This window comes from Polyodon spathula, chromosome 1 (assembly GCF_017654505.1).
Source record: "Polyodon spathula isolate WHYD16114869_AA chromosome 1, ASM1765450v1, whole genome shotgun sequence".
NCBI classification, from domain to species: domain Eukaryota; kingdom Metazoa; phylum Chordata; class Actinopteri; order Acipenseriformes; family Polyodontidae; genus Polyodon; species Polyodon spathula.
The window spans coordinates 78,652,886-78,672,352 of NC_054534.1; the positions used below are offsets into that span (position 1 = coordinate 78,652,886).

The 19,467-nt window shown below is 34.1% G+C and overlaps 2 protein-coding genes across 2 annotated transcripts in view; one reads left to right on the forward strand and one right to left on the reverse strand.

The window, feature by feature from the left end:
• Positions 1 to 6,676, forward strand: part of LOC121299829 (transmembrane protein 192-like) — a 36,803-nt gene extending 30,127 nt beyond the window's left edge. The window contains exons 5-6 of the mRNA XM_041227989.1: positions 1,902 to 1,977; positions 5,837 to 6,676. Coding sequence (XP_041083923.1) covers positions 1,902 to 1,977; positions 5,837 to 5,957 — 197 coding nt within the window. The 3' untranslated portion in view covers positions 5,958 to 6,676. The remainder of the gene's footprint in view (positions 1 to 1,901; positions 1,978 to 5,836) is intronic.
• A 3,298-nt stretch (positions 6,677 to 9,974) lies between these two features.
• On the reverse strand, positions 9,975 to 14,775 carry LOC121299886 (apelin receptor early endogenous ligand-like). The gene is made up of 3 exons (XM_041228128.1): positions 14,375 to 14,775; positions 12,898 to 12,987; positions 9,975 to 10,629 (listed from the first exon to the last, which is right to left on the reverse strand). Exons 1-2 carry the CDS (start codon positions 14,454 to 14,456, stop codon positions 12,899 to 12,901), a joined length of 171 nt encoding a protein of 56 aa, XP_041084062.1. The 5' UTR covers positions 14,457 to 14,775; the 3' UTR covers positions 9,975 to 10,629; position 12,898.
• Positions 14,776 to 19,467: the final 4,692 nt, after the last annotated feature.

Below are 19,467 nucleotides of genomic sequence, written 5' to 3' on the forward strand. Positions count from 1 at the left end.
GTTGGCTATATTCTATTGGTTTCAATATGCCGCATAAACTATGAGTCTGGCGGTTGAAGAAGCAAGTGCTTATAACAGGGCTGTTGTTAGGAGTCACTGGACCCTGGTGCAAGAGTGTGAAGTAGCCACCAAACCCCCCCCCCCCCCCCCCCCCAAAAATTGTGATTTTTGGTGAATTCAATGTCAGTTTATTTAGCTGCACAGGTTTATGTTTCATGATTTCAACTCTTAGCTCATTGGTACAAAAGTCAGGCCAAGTAGCTGGATCATAAAAATCACATAAAGGTGACTGACTGGGTACCGGGTTTACAGTACATGATTCAGTACCTTGTATTTGCTGCTGTTGTATATTTACAATCCGATATCTCTGATTCAGGTCTTTCCTCTGGCTCAACTGTTGCAGTTCTGCTGGCACACTATACTTCCATCTGCTTTTGTCTGCCCACTTTAAAACCATTTACTCTACACTGTCTTTTCTGCTTTTTCCGCTTTGAACAACTAGACTTTCGTGTGTTTGACGTTATGTAGTTATTACCACAACTTCGCTTACTTGTTTTTTTTTTTTTAACCAGGCAAGTCTATTATGGAAAATTGAGGTGTGATGTAATTCTCACAGAGAATTAAAGTTGGCTGATTGGCCTATGAATTAATCTTTTTCAGAAGTATTTGTGATTATAAACCATGTTAGTAAACTATTTGTTACAATCTTTATAAACAGCAGCTGCACCCCCCCCCCCCCCCCCCCCCCCCCCCCCGAACAGTCTGTTGTTTTTTAATCACTGACCTATTATAAAGTTTCACGCTGAGTCCCGCCTACGTAGCTCTGATTTGATAATGTGTGTTTTGACTGACAGTACAACTTTGCCACGGTTTATTTTTTATCCGCAGGGATAACATTTTTTTTGGTTTTGGTTTTTCGATAATGGATTTCAATAAATAAATAAATAAATAAAATAAAATTGGTATGGGAAAAGATATTATAGAATGTCTTTGATATGGGCCCCAGCAGAGGCTGAGCCCAGGTACAGTCTAATCTCTCGCTCCCCTCCTGATGCCGGCCCTGGCTTATAACTTATTCATTTTTATGATTCTGCAGCTGAAGCACCATATAGGTATTTATTTCAAATATTTAGTAACACTTAAAAATGGACATGCACGAGATATTCACATACACAGAGATATTTAAATTTGAATTGCAAAAGCCGTTCAAAAAGTAGCTATGCCAGTGCTAGTGTTAACTAAAGGACTGACATAACTATACAATTATGGGTAATATTTTAAGTATCAATCTATGTTAAATGTAAGGGTTTTTATTAACCATTCCATGTTGCCAAGATGCTGATTCTCTGCGGACATCTGCTGTCCCTCTGGTCCATCCACGTTGGTGTTGGAGTCTCTCCGAGTTTGACTCTTCTGATTCGGAGGCATATGGCTCAAATTGATACAGGAGACAATCCCTGTTCTCTGTCTCTACGTCAGATTCATCATTACATGATTTGCATTCATAAGAGGTGTCTGAAACTGATCAAATTAGGCTACTCTAACTTTCACTGTTACTGTCGCTGTCAGCCATACTGACAGATGCAAGGAGCCTGTGGTTATCTCCCTCTGCGACATCACAGTCTCCTGGCTCCGAATCAGGAAATGGAGATCACCCTCTGTGTATTTCTGGGTATTATTTTATTAACTGTAGCGCGACTAAACATAATTTGGTAAAATTAATGTGATTTATATCTTCAAGTGAGACCTGTTAATATTATTTTTTATGTTTTTGGTAAAAGTCAAATTCCATGTCATAGGCTCTTTTAAATTACATTTTATATATGGCTTTTGTAGGTTTATGAAGTGGTAAGAAAAAAAGTCCTTAATATAATTTTTTTTATTTTTTATTTTTCCTTCAGTGAAGGTAATGCACTTCAACACAAAGAAACTAGCAGCAGACATCAACCAGGAAGGGCTCTCAAAGATCGACTTCAGGTATAGTATTTGACGCAAAGCTCACATTTCGTTGTACTTGTGATATGGTTCCATCAATTTTTAAATTATTAACTTTAAAAAAAATAATAATTATGGTAGCATCTAAGGTTTTGTACCAAATGAGCACCCTGTTGAAAGTGTTATAGCAGGTGTTTTGTTCAGTCGTTGTATATTACTTAATTCACAGATATGAATTAATTATATCTGATATTTCGCAGCCTCTGCCTGGTTTATTAAACTAACCATACTAAAAAAATAAAAATAAACAAAAAATAAACAGAAAACACCATGCCATGCATTTACTAATTCAATACTAACTTTCTTTACACTCAAGGGAGTGTATGTTTCAAAAACCTCTAGGTATTTGATGACATGGTAACTAATTTTGTTTTTGTATATATAGCAATTTGAATGATAATTCTGTTCATTTTCCATCACACATCACGACTACTGAACTAGTAAAAATCAGCCACAAACATAAAAGAAATACAACAAACACAGATGTTCAGACCTACACAAATAACATTCATGAATACAGTACTTTTATATAATTAGGTTGCAGAATTATAGTGAGATTGTGAATCCAAGCACCAAGTAAATATGTATTTGGATTAGCTAATCTGATCTGTTTCTAATCCAATTATTTTATGGCATATAAATATGTTGATTGATATGGAACCTTTGATTTTTCAAGTAGGTCATGGGAGACCTACACACACATATTAGAGAGCATATGATTGGCTGATTAACACATGTAAAATACTGAGAAAGTAACCTGAAGGTGTAGGAAATAGACTGGTTTATAGGTAGAGTCATGGGATCTTGGTTTAATGAGTTCCTACTTCAAGGTCAAAATAATTGTTTTATTCTGCAGACTTCCTTTGTATCCGTTCTTCTCGTATTCTTAATGCTCTTTCCTTGTAAAAGTCACACATTTAATCAGTACGCTGACACCTCATTAAAGTTTCCAATTGTATTAATAATCGCTATTGTTTCACCTCTGACACTTCTATGGAATTCCTTCTCACTATATCCGACACCTGTACTCAATGAACTAAACGAGCAGAGTGCAGGCAAGAAGAATATTGGTTACATACTGTTAAAGTGTAAAATCTTTTGTTTGTTATAAATAATATACTGTAGCACGTACGAGGGAAGGCAGCAGCAGAGCTGGTAGGTGACGTAATATATAATCTATCTATGCACAGTCAACCACGTTTAACTCGACACCTCACGGGGATGCCATTTAGTGTCTACTTATCCGAGGTGTTGAGTTTACCACAAGTGCACATGAGCCATGGCATTAACATGCATATAAGTAACTGAACTCACACAGTTACAGTATTACAGTATTTACAAGTTTATTTTTATGTTAAATGTCCTTATGAAAACGGTTGAAAGAACTGCTCAGTGAATGAATCAATTACAGTACTGTACAAACTCATTGTAATGTCCTTACTCTTTAGTAAACATGTAATGAAGATTTGGATGCACAAGTGGGTCTCAATTCACATTAACTTTTATTCCATGGTTTATCCAGTAACATTAATGTTTATTACAGCTCTGCTGCTTTGCAGTGTCTGTCTAATCCTTCGGTTCTTGACCTTACTTCCTTTGTGCTACTATTGTACTGGTTATGTTGTATTTCCTAAAGAGGCAGCAGAACATTTCTGGATGCTACACTCAGTACAACAGGTATAGTTTGACTGAGATAAGAATGAATAAAATAAGTACAGCGTTATTTTTACAAAAACAATCCATCTACAAACTGTGCACAGATGGATATACTTTTATGTATTGGCCTGTATTGTCTAATTTGATGACTTAAATAGCAAAAATTAACAAACGTACATTATATATAATGAACTGCTGACAGGCCTGAGCTTTAAAGCCAATTGAAGGAGAAGAAATTTTTCACTTCTGACTCATAGTGCAGTGCACAGATCCAGTAATCAGTAGCACTTGGTAGTTGTGATTCAATGTATGAACTATCCATTTCCAGTCAGAGTTCAGTCATGTGAAACGGCAGTGTCGAGTTATCCACTAGTCTTTTTAATACTTTTTATCCCTCGCTACTGGTAATAAGTGTCGAGTTAGAGTAAAGCATGGTGTTGAATTAAAAAATAAGAGGCACAATTGAGCAAAGGTGCAGTCAAGTTAACCAAGGTTGGCTATATATACAATGTGTGTGTATATATATATATATATATATATAATATATATATATATATATATATATATATATATATATATATATATTATATATATTGTAATACAGCAGGGAGGGGGTTAATATACTCCCTAGAGAAAACATGTGCGTATGCACATTTTGGTAATTGTTTTATTATTAATTATCACCTGCACCAGGTAGCTATTGTTAAATTAAACCCAGGTGCAGGGTATTTATAGAGAGCAGCCAGTTTGCTCAGGGCTGCTGTGAGTGAAGAGCCCGGTTGCGGCAAGGCAACCGTAAAATATTGTGGTGCCGAAAGGGTACGCGAGTGTGTATACGTCTTTTTGTTTTGAGTGTTACAGGTAAACAGCTTAGCTGTCCTGTTTCAGTTAGGTTCCAGATTGTGTTATACTTAGTGCTCCGAATGGGAGCTAGGTGTTTATTTTCTGTTTTGTTTATTTCTGTTTATTAAAAGTGCGCGTCAGCGCTGTAAAAATCAATTTCTTGAGTCTTGGGTCTATTTTAAAGGGGCAACAAACTGTGTGAGTGGTGTGAATCTTTTACTATATATATATATATATATATATATATATATATATATATATATATATATAGACACACACACACACAAATAATTTTAAAAAATGTACATTTGTAAATATAGTATTTTACTGTTTAAAATAGCAGTCCCTATTAAAGGAGTATAAGCAGTTGATAAATAGCTTATGGCTTCATGTTAACCAATGCGATTTGCTAAATAATCTTTTGCCTATGACCATATACACGTTTTGTAGGTTTCTGGTTTCTCTCTGTATTATTTGCTCCTTTCAAACGGAGCCACGTCCATTTTGCAGGATGTAGATGTGATGCTTGAGGGGAGTCTGGGGTCAATTGCCCTGCTCTTCATTGATAAGCACCATGGGATGATTAACATCTACAAAGAAGGAACTAGGTTTTCATTTAAAGGATAGCGAACAGACACACACCATGGTGGGGTGTTGATAGATTATACCTCTGATACCCTATGGGGGCTTTGAACATTAACAGTAACAGAAAGTGTAACTGAAATGGAGCCCCACATACTAACTACCATAGGGTGATACTATAGTTTAATGTATTCTATAAACATTTAATGTTTGTGGGTTTTTTCTATTACATAAGTCAGATTTGAAGGCTAGTTAAAGTCTTCTGCTTATGCAAATGTGGAAATGTGGAAACTAGGAACTAACCACAAGTGTACAGTTAACCCAAGCAGCACCTGATTAGCTGAATATTTGAATGATATATCTTGGGAAACATTTTCATGAATTGATTAAATTAAAATATATATGGTTTTTTATTATATTTTTTTCAGTGAAGCTAGATGCTGATTACTTTTTATGCTACTGACTCCTGCAATGTGTTATTTGTAAACTTGGCAGGGGATATGTGTTATTTGCATCCCTTTATGTTAAAAATGGGCAACTGTTCTTAAAACTTAGTAATAGGCACTATTTTATTACATGTTTTAAATATTGATCTGACTTAGTCGAGATCATCTCATTTATCAATTTATTCATAATTCTTCCAACAAATGTAAGAAAGAAAATAAATTCATTTTTTGTTAAATACAAATCTCCCAAAGGGTTGTGATTAAGACTTAAAGTTTTATTGATTTATTTACTTATGTATTTCTTTTGTTTGCAGGAATAGCTCAAGTGTGGAAGTTATGGAGAAGCAAGCAGATTTAATAGAGTATCTGAAGCAACAGAATAGATTACTTAGTGAACAGCTTCTGTCCTTGACATCAAAGCAGGTCCGTGATTGAAGACACACAAAATAAAAGGGTAAAAATAGAGCTCAATACATATTTGGCAAGTAAGGGAGCTCTGAAAAAAATGCATTTGGATTAATGTGAGCAGATTTCTGTTGCTTGTGTTTTTAATTTATACTACTAAGGGATTTTAATAGTACAACAAACCCATGGTAATTAAAAAATAAATAAACAAAATAGTTTTTTAAAACAAAAAAAAAGTTTAATTTATAACTGTGACATGTTACAAAATGTGTTTTTAAGATATTGGTGTAGTTTGTGACACTAATATATGGTTAACCCTCTAGTTAATGCTTTCAAAACAGCCCCATAAATTACCTACATAGTATGTTTTGGTATCTGAGAGCATTTTTTGTATATTTTTATTTTTTTTTGTTGTTTTTCATTTCTTTCATTTAAGCAGTTAATTGCTATTGTTACATTTTGTTATTTAAGCATTGCTGCACTAAAATGACAAATGTGTGAGTTTTCTGTTCTTGTTAGGAATTATGTAGGCTGTGCTTATTCTAAAAACAGTCAGAATGCCTTTCCTATAGGACTTACTTTGTCAGCAATGATCTTGGATAAAACTTACCAAAAAATAGGCTTAACAGTACATCATTTGTTTAACATAAGGTTAAAACTATTTGTATTTTTTATTGTACAGTGTTTTCTGTGAAGAATATTGACAGGCCAAATACTGCCTATTTTTTTTTTTTAAATCAATATAACATGGGGGTATTTGTAAACAACCAGAAATGGCCAAATATACATTTACAAACCTGTGTCCTTTTAATTTTTTAAATGAAATTATTAACCAATGCTTTGCAGGATGTGTAAAAAATAAAGTGCTGTGGTAAGTTTTTCCAAGTGATTGGAGTCCAAATCTGTCATTTGAGATGTATGTACGTATTTAATCAGTAATGTACACTGGTATGCATTTACTTTGTAGCAACTGTCAACTACTAATACTGTGAAAGACATAGAGGTTCTGATAAGGCTCATTATGAACTTATCAGTATTTCCCTTTTGAAAGAAAAAAAAAAAAACTAAAATCCTTATTTAGACCCTGTCTTTTCCCTTAATTTGTTCTGATAAAGTTTTTGACTCCTGTAAGATGATGCCCACAAAGACAATGCAACTACTTTGTGGCTTTCCCCTTCACCCCAACCTGTCCCTACTAATGCAAATTAAAGCAAACATAACCTCCCCCCCTCCCCTCTCTGTTTTTGAAATTCAGGCTGTTTTCTTCTCTTCAGTCAATGCATTATGTGATTGTTTAGGGGTGTGTAACATGGATGGAAAAATTTGGTTTGTTGTAATTACAGCTCCACCCCACCCTGACAAGTTAACCATAGTAAAAATGTAACTTTAAAAGTACTCAATTTTTTCTTTCTTTTTTTTTTTTTTTTTTTTTTTTACAACTTATGCTTATACAATATATTTTCAATCCTTATGTAAATTAACAAAAGCTAGTGCATATTCGGGCCACACCAGATAAATAGCATATATGCAATGAAAAAGATCTTTTGAAAATCTACTTCTATTTCAGAGATTTTATTCTTGTTTTGGGGCAGTATAAAATATGTATTTGAAATCCTTTTACAAAAACAAAAAAGAAAAGATAATTTTATATTTGTTTTTTTAATTTCTTCCAGGTTTACATGCAGTCATGTAGTTTTTAATATGATGTTATAACAACGAGGGAGGTGCTTTGAAGGTTAACTGTGTTCTGTTCTTGCATTAATGTTGATGTGCTCCCCTTTTGCTTTTGCATAGATTCTTTTTTTTTTTGCTGGCGGGGATGACATTTTGGCCAACCTTTTGTTGCTGTAGTACTTACTTATTCTGATAGACTTTTCAGAGATTGTGTTTTTATAGGAATATAGGTAGTAACGATAGCATTAAAACTGGGACTCAATTATTCTAACGAGCACAGTTTCTAATTGACAAAATGATGGATGGTATATCTTGTAAGCATTTTTATTTTTCTTAGAACTAACACTATCTTACATCTATGTTAGTAATAACTTCCTGTCAATAACTTTTTATGTCCTCATTGCATTGTGGCTTTACTTATTTTGAGGTTAACCTGTAAGATCTGTTGCATTACAGTGTAAGACCTTTGAGGATTTACACAAAATAATACACCAGTGCAGGTAAATGAAACAGTAGTTTGGTAATACAAAGCCTGCAAGGCATTTACATACTGTACTGTTTGCCCTTAAAAAAAAAAAAAAAACTTGGGCACAGTATAATAGTAACATTGCTATTAGCTGTGCATCCTAAACAAGTATGTCAGGTTTATACATCCAATCGGCTCAAAATTAGAGTTGATGATCACGATGTACACAACAGTATAGACTAAGAAATTGAAATTTAATAGTTTCATGAAAATTGGTTCAGTGGTAATTAGGACCTACACCATATGTCATTAGGTTACGTATCATGGTAATGTATATAAAAATGATTATATGAGTATGTGGAATACATTTTTGTGTTCTCCTATGATTGAGTATGTGAAATAACTTCTGACAATGACAATACAGATGGATGGATGTATAGACAGGTAGACACCTCCATATATCCCCACAATCTGATGTTCTTAATTTATGGTGAATAATGTTAATACCAAGTTTCATTACAAGTTAATTAGATGTTTTCCAGACATATGCAAAATGGTTAATGTGACATGCAGATGGGAAAATGTATAGACAGACAGACACCGCCATACATTCCTACAATCTAAAAGTCTTAATAGATTATGCTAAATAATGTTAACGCAAAGTTCTATCACAATTGGAAAAGTGGGTTTCCAGATGTATAGAAACATGTCGAGTGTTGCCTCGCTGTGACAGATCGAATGATTTTTGGTGTTAGATCTCCCTCCCAACCTATGAGGGCACTGTATAAAAGGAACAGAGTACCCTTAAGAAAATAGCATGACAATTTATTCCTTAGGGTAGGTGGAAGTCGGTCATCTAGGAAGGGGGCGGAGCTACGGCACCCAAGCTCAATGACTCGGATAGGAAACGACGTGGCATCCGAGGATTGGAAGAGCGGATGCGCTCATTAACCTAGGGGTCATGAGCGAGGGTATAAATAGGGGGTGTAGTGTGAGTGATCTGTTCCTTGGTAAATGGTTAGTGTTTTAACCTATAAGGAGTCTTTGTTGCTGTATTGTGAACTGAGTTTTGTCTTGTGTTTGTTAACTGTTGTCTGTTTTTTAATAGACTACCGTAGCACGATCCAGAGCTGTAGCGAAAGCCAGTATAAACCCGGACATCACTTTCACCCCTGCATTTCACGGAGAACTGTAATTCACCACTAGCACTTATTCACTATCACTAAGAACTGTGTTTGTGTTTTGTGTTTAGTGTTGGTGTGTTAAACTGGACTTTTGGTTGCGGGTCAAACCAGTGGGATTCTTACAAACTAAGTGATACACGCCGCTTTATTCACTTCCATCATTTATTATTTACAGGTGTTTGCCATAAGGCTCTGGACATATAGACGTAATTTCAATAAACACCCTTGCACCTGCTCATAATTGTCTGAGTAATTCTTACCTGCACTGCACTGCACTCACCTGTATCCACTCACCACTTTGCCACACTCTCAACATTTTGTTTAATGTGATGATGTTAGCAAAAAGGGTTCAGATAAAGTTAATACTGATTTAGTTTTGTCTAGCAGCTCTTAAATAGCAAAAGGAAGAAAGTTGGGCTAAATAGTCAATGACTCCAGTGTAGTGGATAGATATGCTGTTTCTTTTACTTCATAGTTGAACCCTGAGGATTGTGTAAAGCAGAAATACCAGTAGGTAGCTGTTATAAAATTAGATTTAAAACAGAAATGTTGGACACACATATAAGTAATATAGAAGGTTTCAATTGTTCAGCCATACAAAGACGAAATAAATAGCCAATATTGAAAACTGTACAAATTTTATTAACATGACATTAATAAAATGTTTGAAGTGCATAACTTGCTTATAAACTTCTTATATAGTAATACATATTTAGTGCACGTTATAACTACTAAGAGAAAAGTAGTGTGATATTGTATGTACACCAGAGAGCACAGTAATTTATACAAAGAGTAGTGAAAATGTCTTGTTTCTAGATATGTTTTACTTCATCAAGCAACCATGTACATTATATGTTGAATAGATGTCAACTTACATTGAAGTTCCTTTACACGCGTTAAAGTCAAGTGATCACAAACAATATATATTCACAGGCCAGACCCAGCAATGGCAATGGCTCTAAATAACCCCCATTATTAAAACATGTGATTTGTATCAGCATGTCCTACAGGCTATAATGGTTAAAAGATTGCTATGTTAATACTTTCTCTTAAATATCTAATAAACTGCAAGCACAGTCCCTTTCCAGAAACTATATGTGGCATTTGCATATCACAATCCCGGGGAGTACTTGGTAAATAAATTATAATCTCTCTTTTTAAAGTCTATTTGCTTTTGGGAGTTTTAATTTGGTTGCCATAGCTTAGTGTCAGTGGGTTGCAGTCTGAAGGTGACTGCTTAGTAAACAGACTCTGAAGAGGAGCTATTGAGAGCCGTGCCAAGTCCCTGTCACTGTAAGAATTAAAGCTGTGTCCAGGCAGCACCACTTGGCTCCATTTCATCTTCATCTTCTCACAGTTTTGGCAGCAAAATGTAAGCCTGAAGGACAGAAAAAGCAAATTAAGTTAGACTGCAAAATTTTTTTTACAATTGCTATTTTTAATTTGGTTTCCCACTTATTTTTAGTTTTGGTAAAAAATACATTTCCTTTAAAACCTGCTGAATAAAATAAAAATTAAAAAAGAGGACCACCCTACAACTAACAGCTGCATATCCTATTAACACCTGCTACACCACACACCACAACATCTAAAAATGCTTTTGACCTTAGCAGATTTTTGGTCAAGTGTTACATGCAGTTAACCTTCTGCGACACAGTTGAAAATGCACTTGTTTATCTGGTGGTTAAAAAATGGTTTAACCCTATTTTTCTGTGAGCTGCCACTACAACAACAATGTTGGTTGGATTTGCTCTTGTGTAAGAGCATATGGTTTGTTGGCACATGCCAATAGTTGGTCTTGTGTTGCACAACGCTGCACAGTGCATGATCATTCCATTGTTGCATAGATATGCTCATAGCCGAACCATGATTACTAACAAAGACTTTTAAGTAGTCCCCTCTATACCCAATTGTTTAAGGAAGATTGAAAAACTCAAAAATGCACATGAAGCCTCTTTTCTGGTAAACGGTTTTAAATTGGAATGCCACATTCCATAGATCATGCTTCCTAAATTAGAAACAGTGATTAGGGGACAGTGAATGAGTGATCAATCAGGCTTGTTGTCTGTAAGCCAATTTGTTTGTACCAATAAGGTGGAGTGTTTGTCAGTATTGGCCTTCAATTCAGCTGTCAGCTTCCTGCTAACTGCATTTGATGCAGTCATCAGCAAATAACCCCCTTTGCCCTTGTTAACTTTTGTTTAACTTCAGTAAACTGGTAAAGCCTCTAAAGGAGGTTTATATGGGGGGGGGGGGTTCCAGCTTTCAGTCTTAATGATCAGTGCTTGATAAGACTTCTGAGAACACCTTTACTGCAAACAATAACATGTAGTTTCATCCTACTCATTTCAGCTATTGTAAATTTAGATGAACTCCGACTGAGCTACTGTATTTTTGTTGGGTCCTCCTCCCACTCAATTTCACTGTTTGGTGAGAATATTATACAATTAACTTTTTTTTTAAGTCATAGAAAAACTGTTAACGTGGGGTCAGTGTGACCTGAGTGAGACTCACGTAGGCTGAGCTAACATTTGAAAACCAGAAACACCTAATATACGACGGCTGAATGGTCAAGAAGATGCTATTGTGAATTAAGTCACATCCACAAAGAAAATCTGAATACATTGTTAGTGTGATTATTTTTTAAGCTAAGTGACTGAGTACGTATTTGAAAAGTTATCAGCTGAGACAATTTAATGATACCCAGGGTATCTTGAGTCATGATTTTCAGCAATGGGGACCAGGACTCAGCTATTGACTATTTCGATCATGAGTTTGTTCATGTTCTCACAGCAAAAAAAGAGAGAGCTAATTAAATCTTTCAAACCTCTAGTCATAAAACCCATCTGGCTACTGGTACCCTACTTACTTTGTTTATGGCTCACTGAGTTTTTATCATTGGCAGTTATATAGATAATACAACAAAAAATGCAAATGCTGGAGTGCAGTATAAACAGGTGGGAGATTGTAATTTGCTATCTGTCTGGGTAAATAACTTTTTTGAGTTTGATACAATAGTTGCAATACCTAAGACCTTGATCCTGCAGCCATTGGCAGTTCATTTTGCTCAAAATGGTTATAAAGGATTTGGGAGGTCACAATAGTTGCAATACCTAAGACCTTGATGATGGTAAATTTACATTTTGCTCAAAATAAATAAATAAATTGGGAGGTCAAATATAAAAGACCAGTCAAGGGTGATGCTAAATTTACATTTAAATAAATAAATAAATAAATACAGATCCCAGATCTTTTTTTTCTGGTGGGGTTCATCCCTGTGAAATATTTAACCTGCTACCTTTAAGTTAGGTTTAAAATGTAATTGTGTTCTCAGAACATATATCATATGAATGTGTCATGTATTCTTTGAATCAGTTCTCAGTAGAAGGGAAAGCCTTCGACAATGCTAGGCAGCAATAGTAATCTACAATTAAGACTTGTGCTTTGATGTTGGTTGTCAGGTCAAATGTATGATTGTTTTTTTTTCAAGATAATAAGGTGAAATATACAAAACACACGCTTTGTTGAGAAAGAATGCCACATTATTTAAGTGTTGCCAGATACATATCCTATAAACCAAAATGCATGGAAGAAATATGTTTTTTATAATCCTCGCTTAAGAAAGTGAAGTAAAGCCTCTACATACCTTAGGGAAATGGGACTCGTGAATGAAGGGGCAGGCATCTTCTGTGTGGGCAGAGATGCCTATGGAATTTTCTCCTTTGGGTGAAGTTTCCTGAAATTAAAAGACAGGGAAACATTAATATTTAATGAGCGCTTAATATACAGAACCCATTTGACACAAAATATCATCTTATAGAAAATGTAGTTGTGAGATAAATCTGAAGAAACTGTTGCCTAAGGAAAAATAAACAAACACTAACCCTTAATTAGTGAGAGGGAGATACAGTATCAAAATATGGATTACATTATTGTTTGTTTATTTATTTATTTATTTATTTATTATTTTATTATTATTTCTGTGTGTAACAGAAAAACTCTTTGAAATGTAGAGTTCCAGCTAAAGCTCAGATATAGGTTTGGCAGTCTTTCTCACTCAATTGTTTGAGTTATCCCTCTGTTAAGAGCAACTTCATGGTAGAATGGAAATCAGTGGTCAACATCTTAGCCATTGATTGAGCATCACGACAACAATAAGGCACAGAGTCAGGAATGCAGCCTGCTAGTCTGGCACCACTATGGCCAATTAACCTCTCTGCAATTACATTACATGATATGAAGTAAACAGAAAACAGTTGGCTAATCATAAAAACATGCCATTCTGTTTTCTGTATAAATACTACAGTAAATGCTAGTTAACATTATTTAAATATATAATTCCAAAAATGCAGACTGTAAAACACATTTGTTTAGAGAATGAAACTCCAAACAAATATACTTTATAATAGTAAAATGACAACAAATAAACTTAATTGGATAATTAAGTAAGAAATTTTATGTACCGGTAATGCATTTTCATTTTAAATTTATTATAGAACTTTTTTTTTTTTTTTTGTCTAAGTAAAATAAACTGATAATTCTATGATTAACCACAATCTATGAGCTTGAAATGCTGTTCACAATCCCAAATGTCAAAGCGAGTTTAGAATCAAATCATTATAACCAACAGCAATGCATTAATAATTTGTCTAAAACTAAAATCTATTTGCTTTTGTGCTACACGCTTCCTGCATCCTAGGTCAATTTATAATAACATTATCAGGTGTCCTCAGTGCGCTGCAGGGCTGGAAAGGGTTCACTTAGATGCTGACCTGGTCTATGAGCCACTTGATTGTTTTAAAGGTCACTTTAAATTAGCCATTCAATCCCTGACCTGCAATTTAATCACATAGGAACCAATATTTACCAATATTTTAATTGGTTTACTAAACTTTTTAATTGATTTAACATAAAACCCTATGTCATTTTCATTTAATGCAAAAAAAAGAAAACTAATTCAGAATTATAGTTTACTCTTAATCCAATATTAAAGGCAGCATATAGGTATAAAATGATTACATTACAATAAAAAAAAATACCAATACATTTATAAAAATAAAAAGGTATCAATCATCCATCAGTGTGTGCAGTTTAGTGATTATTGCTATTGAATTGTCACATACCTGGTCTCTGTCCATTTATAAGTAAAAGACTCATTACTATGAGAAAAAAGATGTAGAAGAGGTTCTGTAGTCTCATTTTCATTTTTGGTCAGGCTGATGTAGAACAGATTCCTTGGTTACTATCCAATTGGAGCAAAAAGAAAAATCCTTTCAAGTTAGCTGCAATCTAGTATCCCAATTCTAATCACATTGGCAAGTCTCAGCGTGAATTGCCTGCTTGCTGCATTTGCTAACAAGGTTAATGATCAAATCAGGCAAGGCTATTGGTTACTGGTTGCTGTGAGAGTCTCTTTCTCACTCTCTCTCTCTTATCCCCCTCTCTTTTATAAGCTGTAAACTCACACCCCTTTTCTTTCTATAGACAAAAATCCTAGAAGAAAATAGCCATGTAAACAGTGGTTGTCTCCCAGTGGAAGACTATCTGAACAAAGCTATAGCTACCCCCTCTTTATACATAGGAAAGAGGGTGGAATATGTAAACTGGAGTGCCTCCCCTATTTGCAACTGATACACTTTGTATTGCACATATTACCCCTACATGAAGAAGGTAAGGGAACTGACAGGAAGCCCAACCCCCCCCCCCCCCCCCCCAACACACTTTTTGCGCATACTTTAGTGCCCCAGAAACATTGGGCTTCAGCTTGCAACTATTTTGCTGAATGGTACGTAAACTAACTGCAAAGTGGCGCCCATTCAAACTGAATCTGTAAGCTGTTAAGCTTAATGAGTTGCTTTTGTGTCATGATATTTTCCTGGGAGGCTAAGAACATCCTAGGTTCGGAAACTCTATCTAGTGTCACATTTGGAGTTTGGATATAAAAAAAGACAATTTGTTTAGCACATTTACTGCAATAGGTTAAATATGCATAACATGGGTTATTAAATATATGGGTCTGTTTGCTGTTTTCAATAAGGAAAAATCTTATGAAAATACATAACATAAACCTTTGAGTCTTTTAATACATTTGGGTTTAAAAGGGAATTAATTACAATTTATATATGTGTTACCAATATATGTTTATATTGAAAAATGTGTAGATTATAAATAGATAAGAATATTTCATTTTTAAACTTTTTACTAAAAACATAAACATGCAATTGCTTGTGCATTATTTTTTCCTTGCCTACAATTTAAAAATAAATAAATAAATAAAACAAAAACAAAAAACCCCAGCTTAAATTAGATTTTTAAATTGAACTTCAATACAATACAGGATACATAAATACACAAGATACATTTATAGACTGCTTGCTAATTGATGTGTTTTGGTAACAGCACCCACCTTGTTTTACATAAGTTATGGATAGCACATATATTGATGCCATATTTACATAGTGCAGTACATATAGCCTAGTATAATTTTTAAATTGCTGCTGCAAAACAACATTTTAGAGATAATGTGTAAGCATTTAATCTTTATACTAGGCCTTTAGACATAGACAGTCCTGGGCCAAAGCGAATGAATTAACACATTAAGATGAAATGTATTGGCCAACTAGGATTAAAACTCAGCATGAGTTACTGATGGTTTTTTGTTTCTTATTTGAGGGTAGGGGAAAAATCGCTGGCTACTTGGGTCCTCTTACTGTCTGCTTTTTACTTTTTCTTCTGGGCAATTTGCTGTTTTCTTACAAAGTTAATTTATTACTTTATTATGTTTGCAGAAATGCTGGCACTAAGTCAAACATTCCTCATGGTAATGCTTAAACTTTTAAAGAAGCAGAATGTGCTAAAGTTGTCGTTTACTTTGCTTTGGTTATCTGTAAAACCTTCACAAACCCTTTTTTTATTGATCCCCTGAGTTATCTGACATTTGAAAGACCATCTGTTTGACTTGATTGCTTTTTTTTTTAACTGTGTGTGAACACGTTCATTAAAAAGCAATGTTCATTGTTTCATTTTCTGCTTGGTATATTAAGGCTCCAGCTACTGCTTATTATGCAACTCATTATAGGACCTGTAACAACGGTGCTAAACAGTTGCATCCTTGCTCTGTACTCCATTTAAGAGATACTGATATCAATTCAGTCTAAATAGTATTCAATCTATATACCTCTGCTGTTCAGGGGATAACCATTTTGATTGTTTTAATTAAATGGCTACAGTATTTAGATCTGCCATCATTTAGATCAGTTGAAAAGAGTTGAAAAAGAGTTGTGCAGCCTTTATGCTTCTAATAAAGTAGTGAAACATTTGTATAGATTTTACACAAAGATAAAAAAAAATAAATAAATGTTTTGACTGAATTCCAGATAATCTGTCATCTTCAATTAAGTGTCATAGCTAATCCAAGGGGATTCAAAGGTCTTGGGTTCATTTATGTTTTACTTGATCTGACTACTCTGGCTCAGGTGTAAAAGTAAAATATGAAAATGTAAGCAATCTGTACAGTCACCAAAGTGATAGCTGTAAAAGTTATCAAACGACTGGTAAATATATGAAATAGTATATATCTTCTGCCGGCCAAAATATGCAAATGAGATATTCCATATAATTGATATTTACTAAACTGTTGCTCCACAATGACTTATATGGGAAACAATGTTGGTACCTGCAGAAGTCATTGTGACAGAAATTCTTGGTGGTAAATCTCCCTCCCGACCTGTGAGGGCGTTAAGTAATGGAAATAGAGTACCCTGGACTGCTTGGCCAGACACTTCATTCCTAGGGTTAAAAGGATGCCGGTCATTTAGAAAAAGGCGTAGCTTCAGTACATTAACTCATCGCCCCGGAAGGGAAATGATGTGGCAGCCGTGGATTGGGGGAGCGGCTGCAATTGTTTGCCAAGGGGTCATGAGTGATGGTATAAGGAACGGAGTGACATAATCTGTTCCTTCGTTTTGGTTAAAAGTATTGAACCCGAAAGGACTCATATTGTTGTATTTTGAGTGTTTTGTTTGTTTGTCTAATTGTTACTTGTTGTTTATTAGATGGCTAAAACAAGTTCCAGAACTGTCGCCAGAGGCCAGCATGTACCCAGAACACTACTGTACCAGAGCACAATAAATTGTATATTCACCACAAGCACTATTGCACTCACTGAGGACTGGTGATCATGTATGTGTACTGTGTGTGTGTCTTTTGTGAATTATCATGTTTTACCATTTGGAACTTCCCCATGCATTAATTATACAGAGGAGTACACACTGTTGTGTACTGCCTGTATTTAATTTGTAACTTCTGTTGGTCAGTTTCGACCATTGGATTACAATTAAAAACACATCACTTCATTAGAACTTTGTTTGTTGTTGTTTGGAGCACTGCATCACCTCTACACCTGCACACTATAACCCACTTTACCACAGTCATTAATTAACATCTAGAATTTTTCATGTTTTACAACATGTCTTTTGTTTTTTGTTTTTTTTTCAAGCGTCATAATATATTTTAAAGGGAACTTCTATATTTGATCATTTGTTCATGGTATGTTAATATATAGTAACAAATTTTTAAAAAGCAACTAAAACTGTTCAGCAAACACCAGATCCCTACTGTACCAAGCCGATCGTCTGACGGAAATGGGGTACAATGGCATGATTAGTAATGTTTAGCAGTTTTGTAACATGTTTATATATATATATATATATAAATTATTATATTATATATATAGGTTTAAAAGTAATTTATAAAATCTATTATTTACTGTTAACACAAAATAATACAAAATCGAAAATCATTTGTAAACTATATCTTAACAATGAATATACAGTACCAAAAAAAGTTACCCTTTAAAATAAGGTGTTACTATAAAAAGTGGTGTAAACTTTGTACAGTGGCTGAAGATTAGTAAATCTGTCTTCAACTAAATTTACAGAACTTTATATTTAGTAGAAGCATACTAAAACATTTCATAGAAGGTGTGATGTAGTCCTCAAAAATCTAATTTATACAATCAAAAATAAAAGTCTTCTAATTATAACAGAAAGAACATGTCAGGGTTTAAACACAAAGATCTGGTGCCTTGTAACATGTAACATGTAACATATACACATATAATCTAATTTTAGACAACAAAGGTAGTCTTGGTCTCTCTCTTCTTCTCCAGATGTTGCATTCAGTAGGTGTTGAAACTGAAATTAAAGTTTATTATCCCTTGCTGGTGATGTAGATGGAGGAACCTTTCCTTCTATCCGTCTCTGTCCATTTTTATGTACATTTGATGGATACAGATCACAGTGCTAAGCTTTTTCAGGTTAGGTCTGATAGCTCTAATTTTGTATTTACAATCTTGGAGAGGGAGTGTCTAACTAACCTACTTGTTGACAACAAAAAAATGTTGTCATGGATGAACATGGACTAAGACTAATCATGCTTTAACACTACATTTCAAAATAAGTAATATTGTACAGTACAGTATATATTTTAATTTACATTAAATTTACCACTAATACAATCATTTTTAAATGATATAAAATTAAAATTAAACTTTTTTTTTTTTTTTTTTTAAACTGGATCGATCATGCTGTCTTATTGGAAAATTGTTTCAGTATGTCAATTACAGTTGTTTCCTTTTGCCTGGGCTGTGCAGAATTCTCCAACTGCAAATATTTCTGTAAAAGGGGAAAGCCTACATATATTTCACATTACTTCAGAAACCCAAAGTTCAGTTTTGTAATTACCACTTATGAGGTAATAAAAATCAATAAAAAAAAAAAAGACACAGGCATGTAAACTTTCTAGTAAGAGTGAAGTTCTGTTATTGCACTTAATACCCCAAGATTAAATACAGATTACACTGTGTAACAATTTATTTATTTATTTATTTTTTGTTCCTGGGTAGTAAGTGTTATTTCTAAATTGCTTATGCCTCAAAAGTATAGAAAATGGCTAATATTCCACAAAAACTTTGCTTTTGTGACCAGGACAGTGATATTTAAAAAAATCACTATTTCCAACGGGAAAACATGCAAATGTGTGTCTTTTAGAAGTGAGTAGTTTTTCGAGATTTACGATTATACTGTAAATACAGTATAATCGTACATCTCGAAAAACTACTCACTTCTAAATCTTTTGTAGTCATTTTGGTATTACTTTAGTATAAATACATGTTAATTTGGATTCATATGTTATTTTTTTCTGACTTTATGTGAAC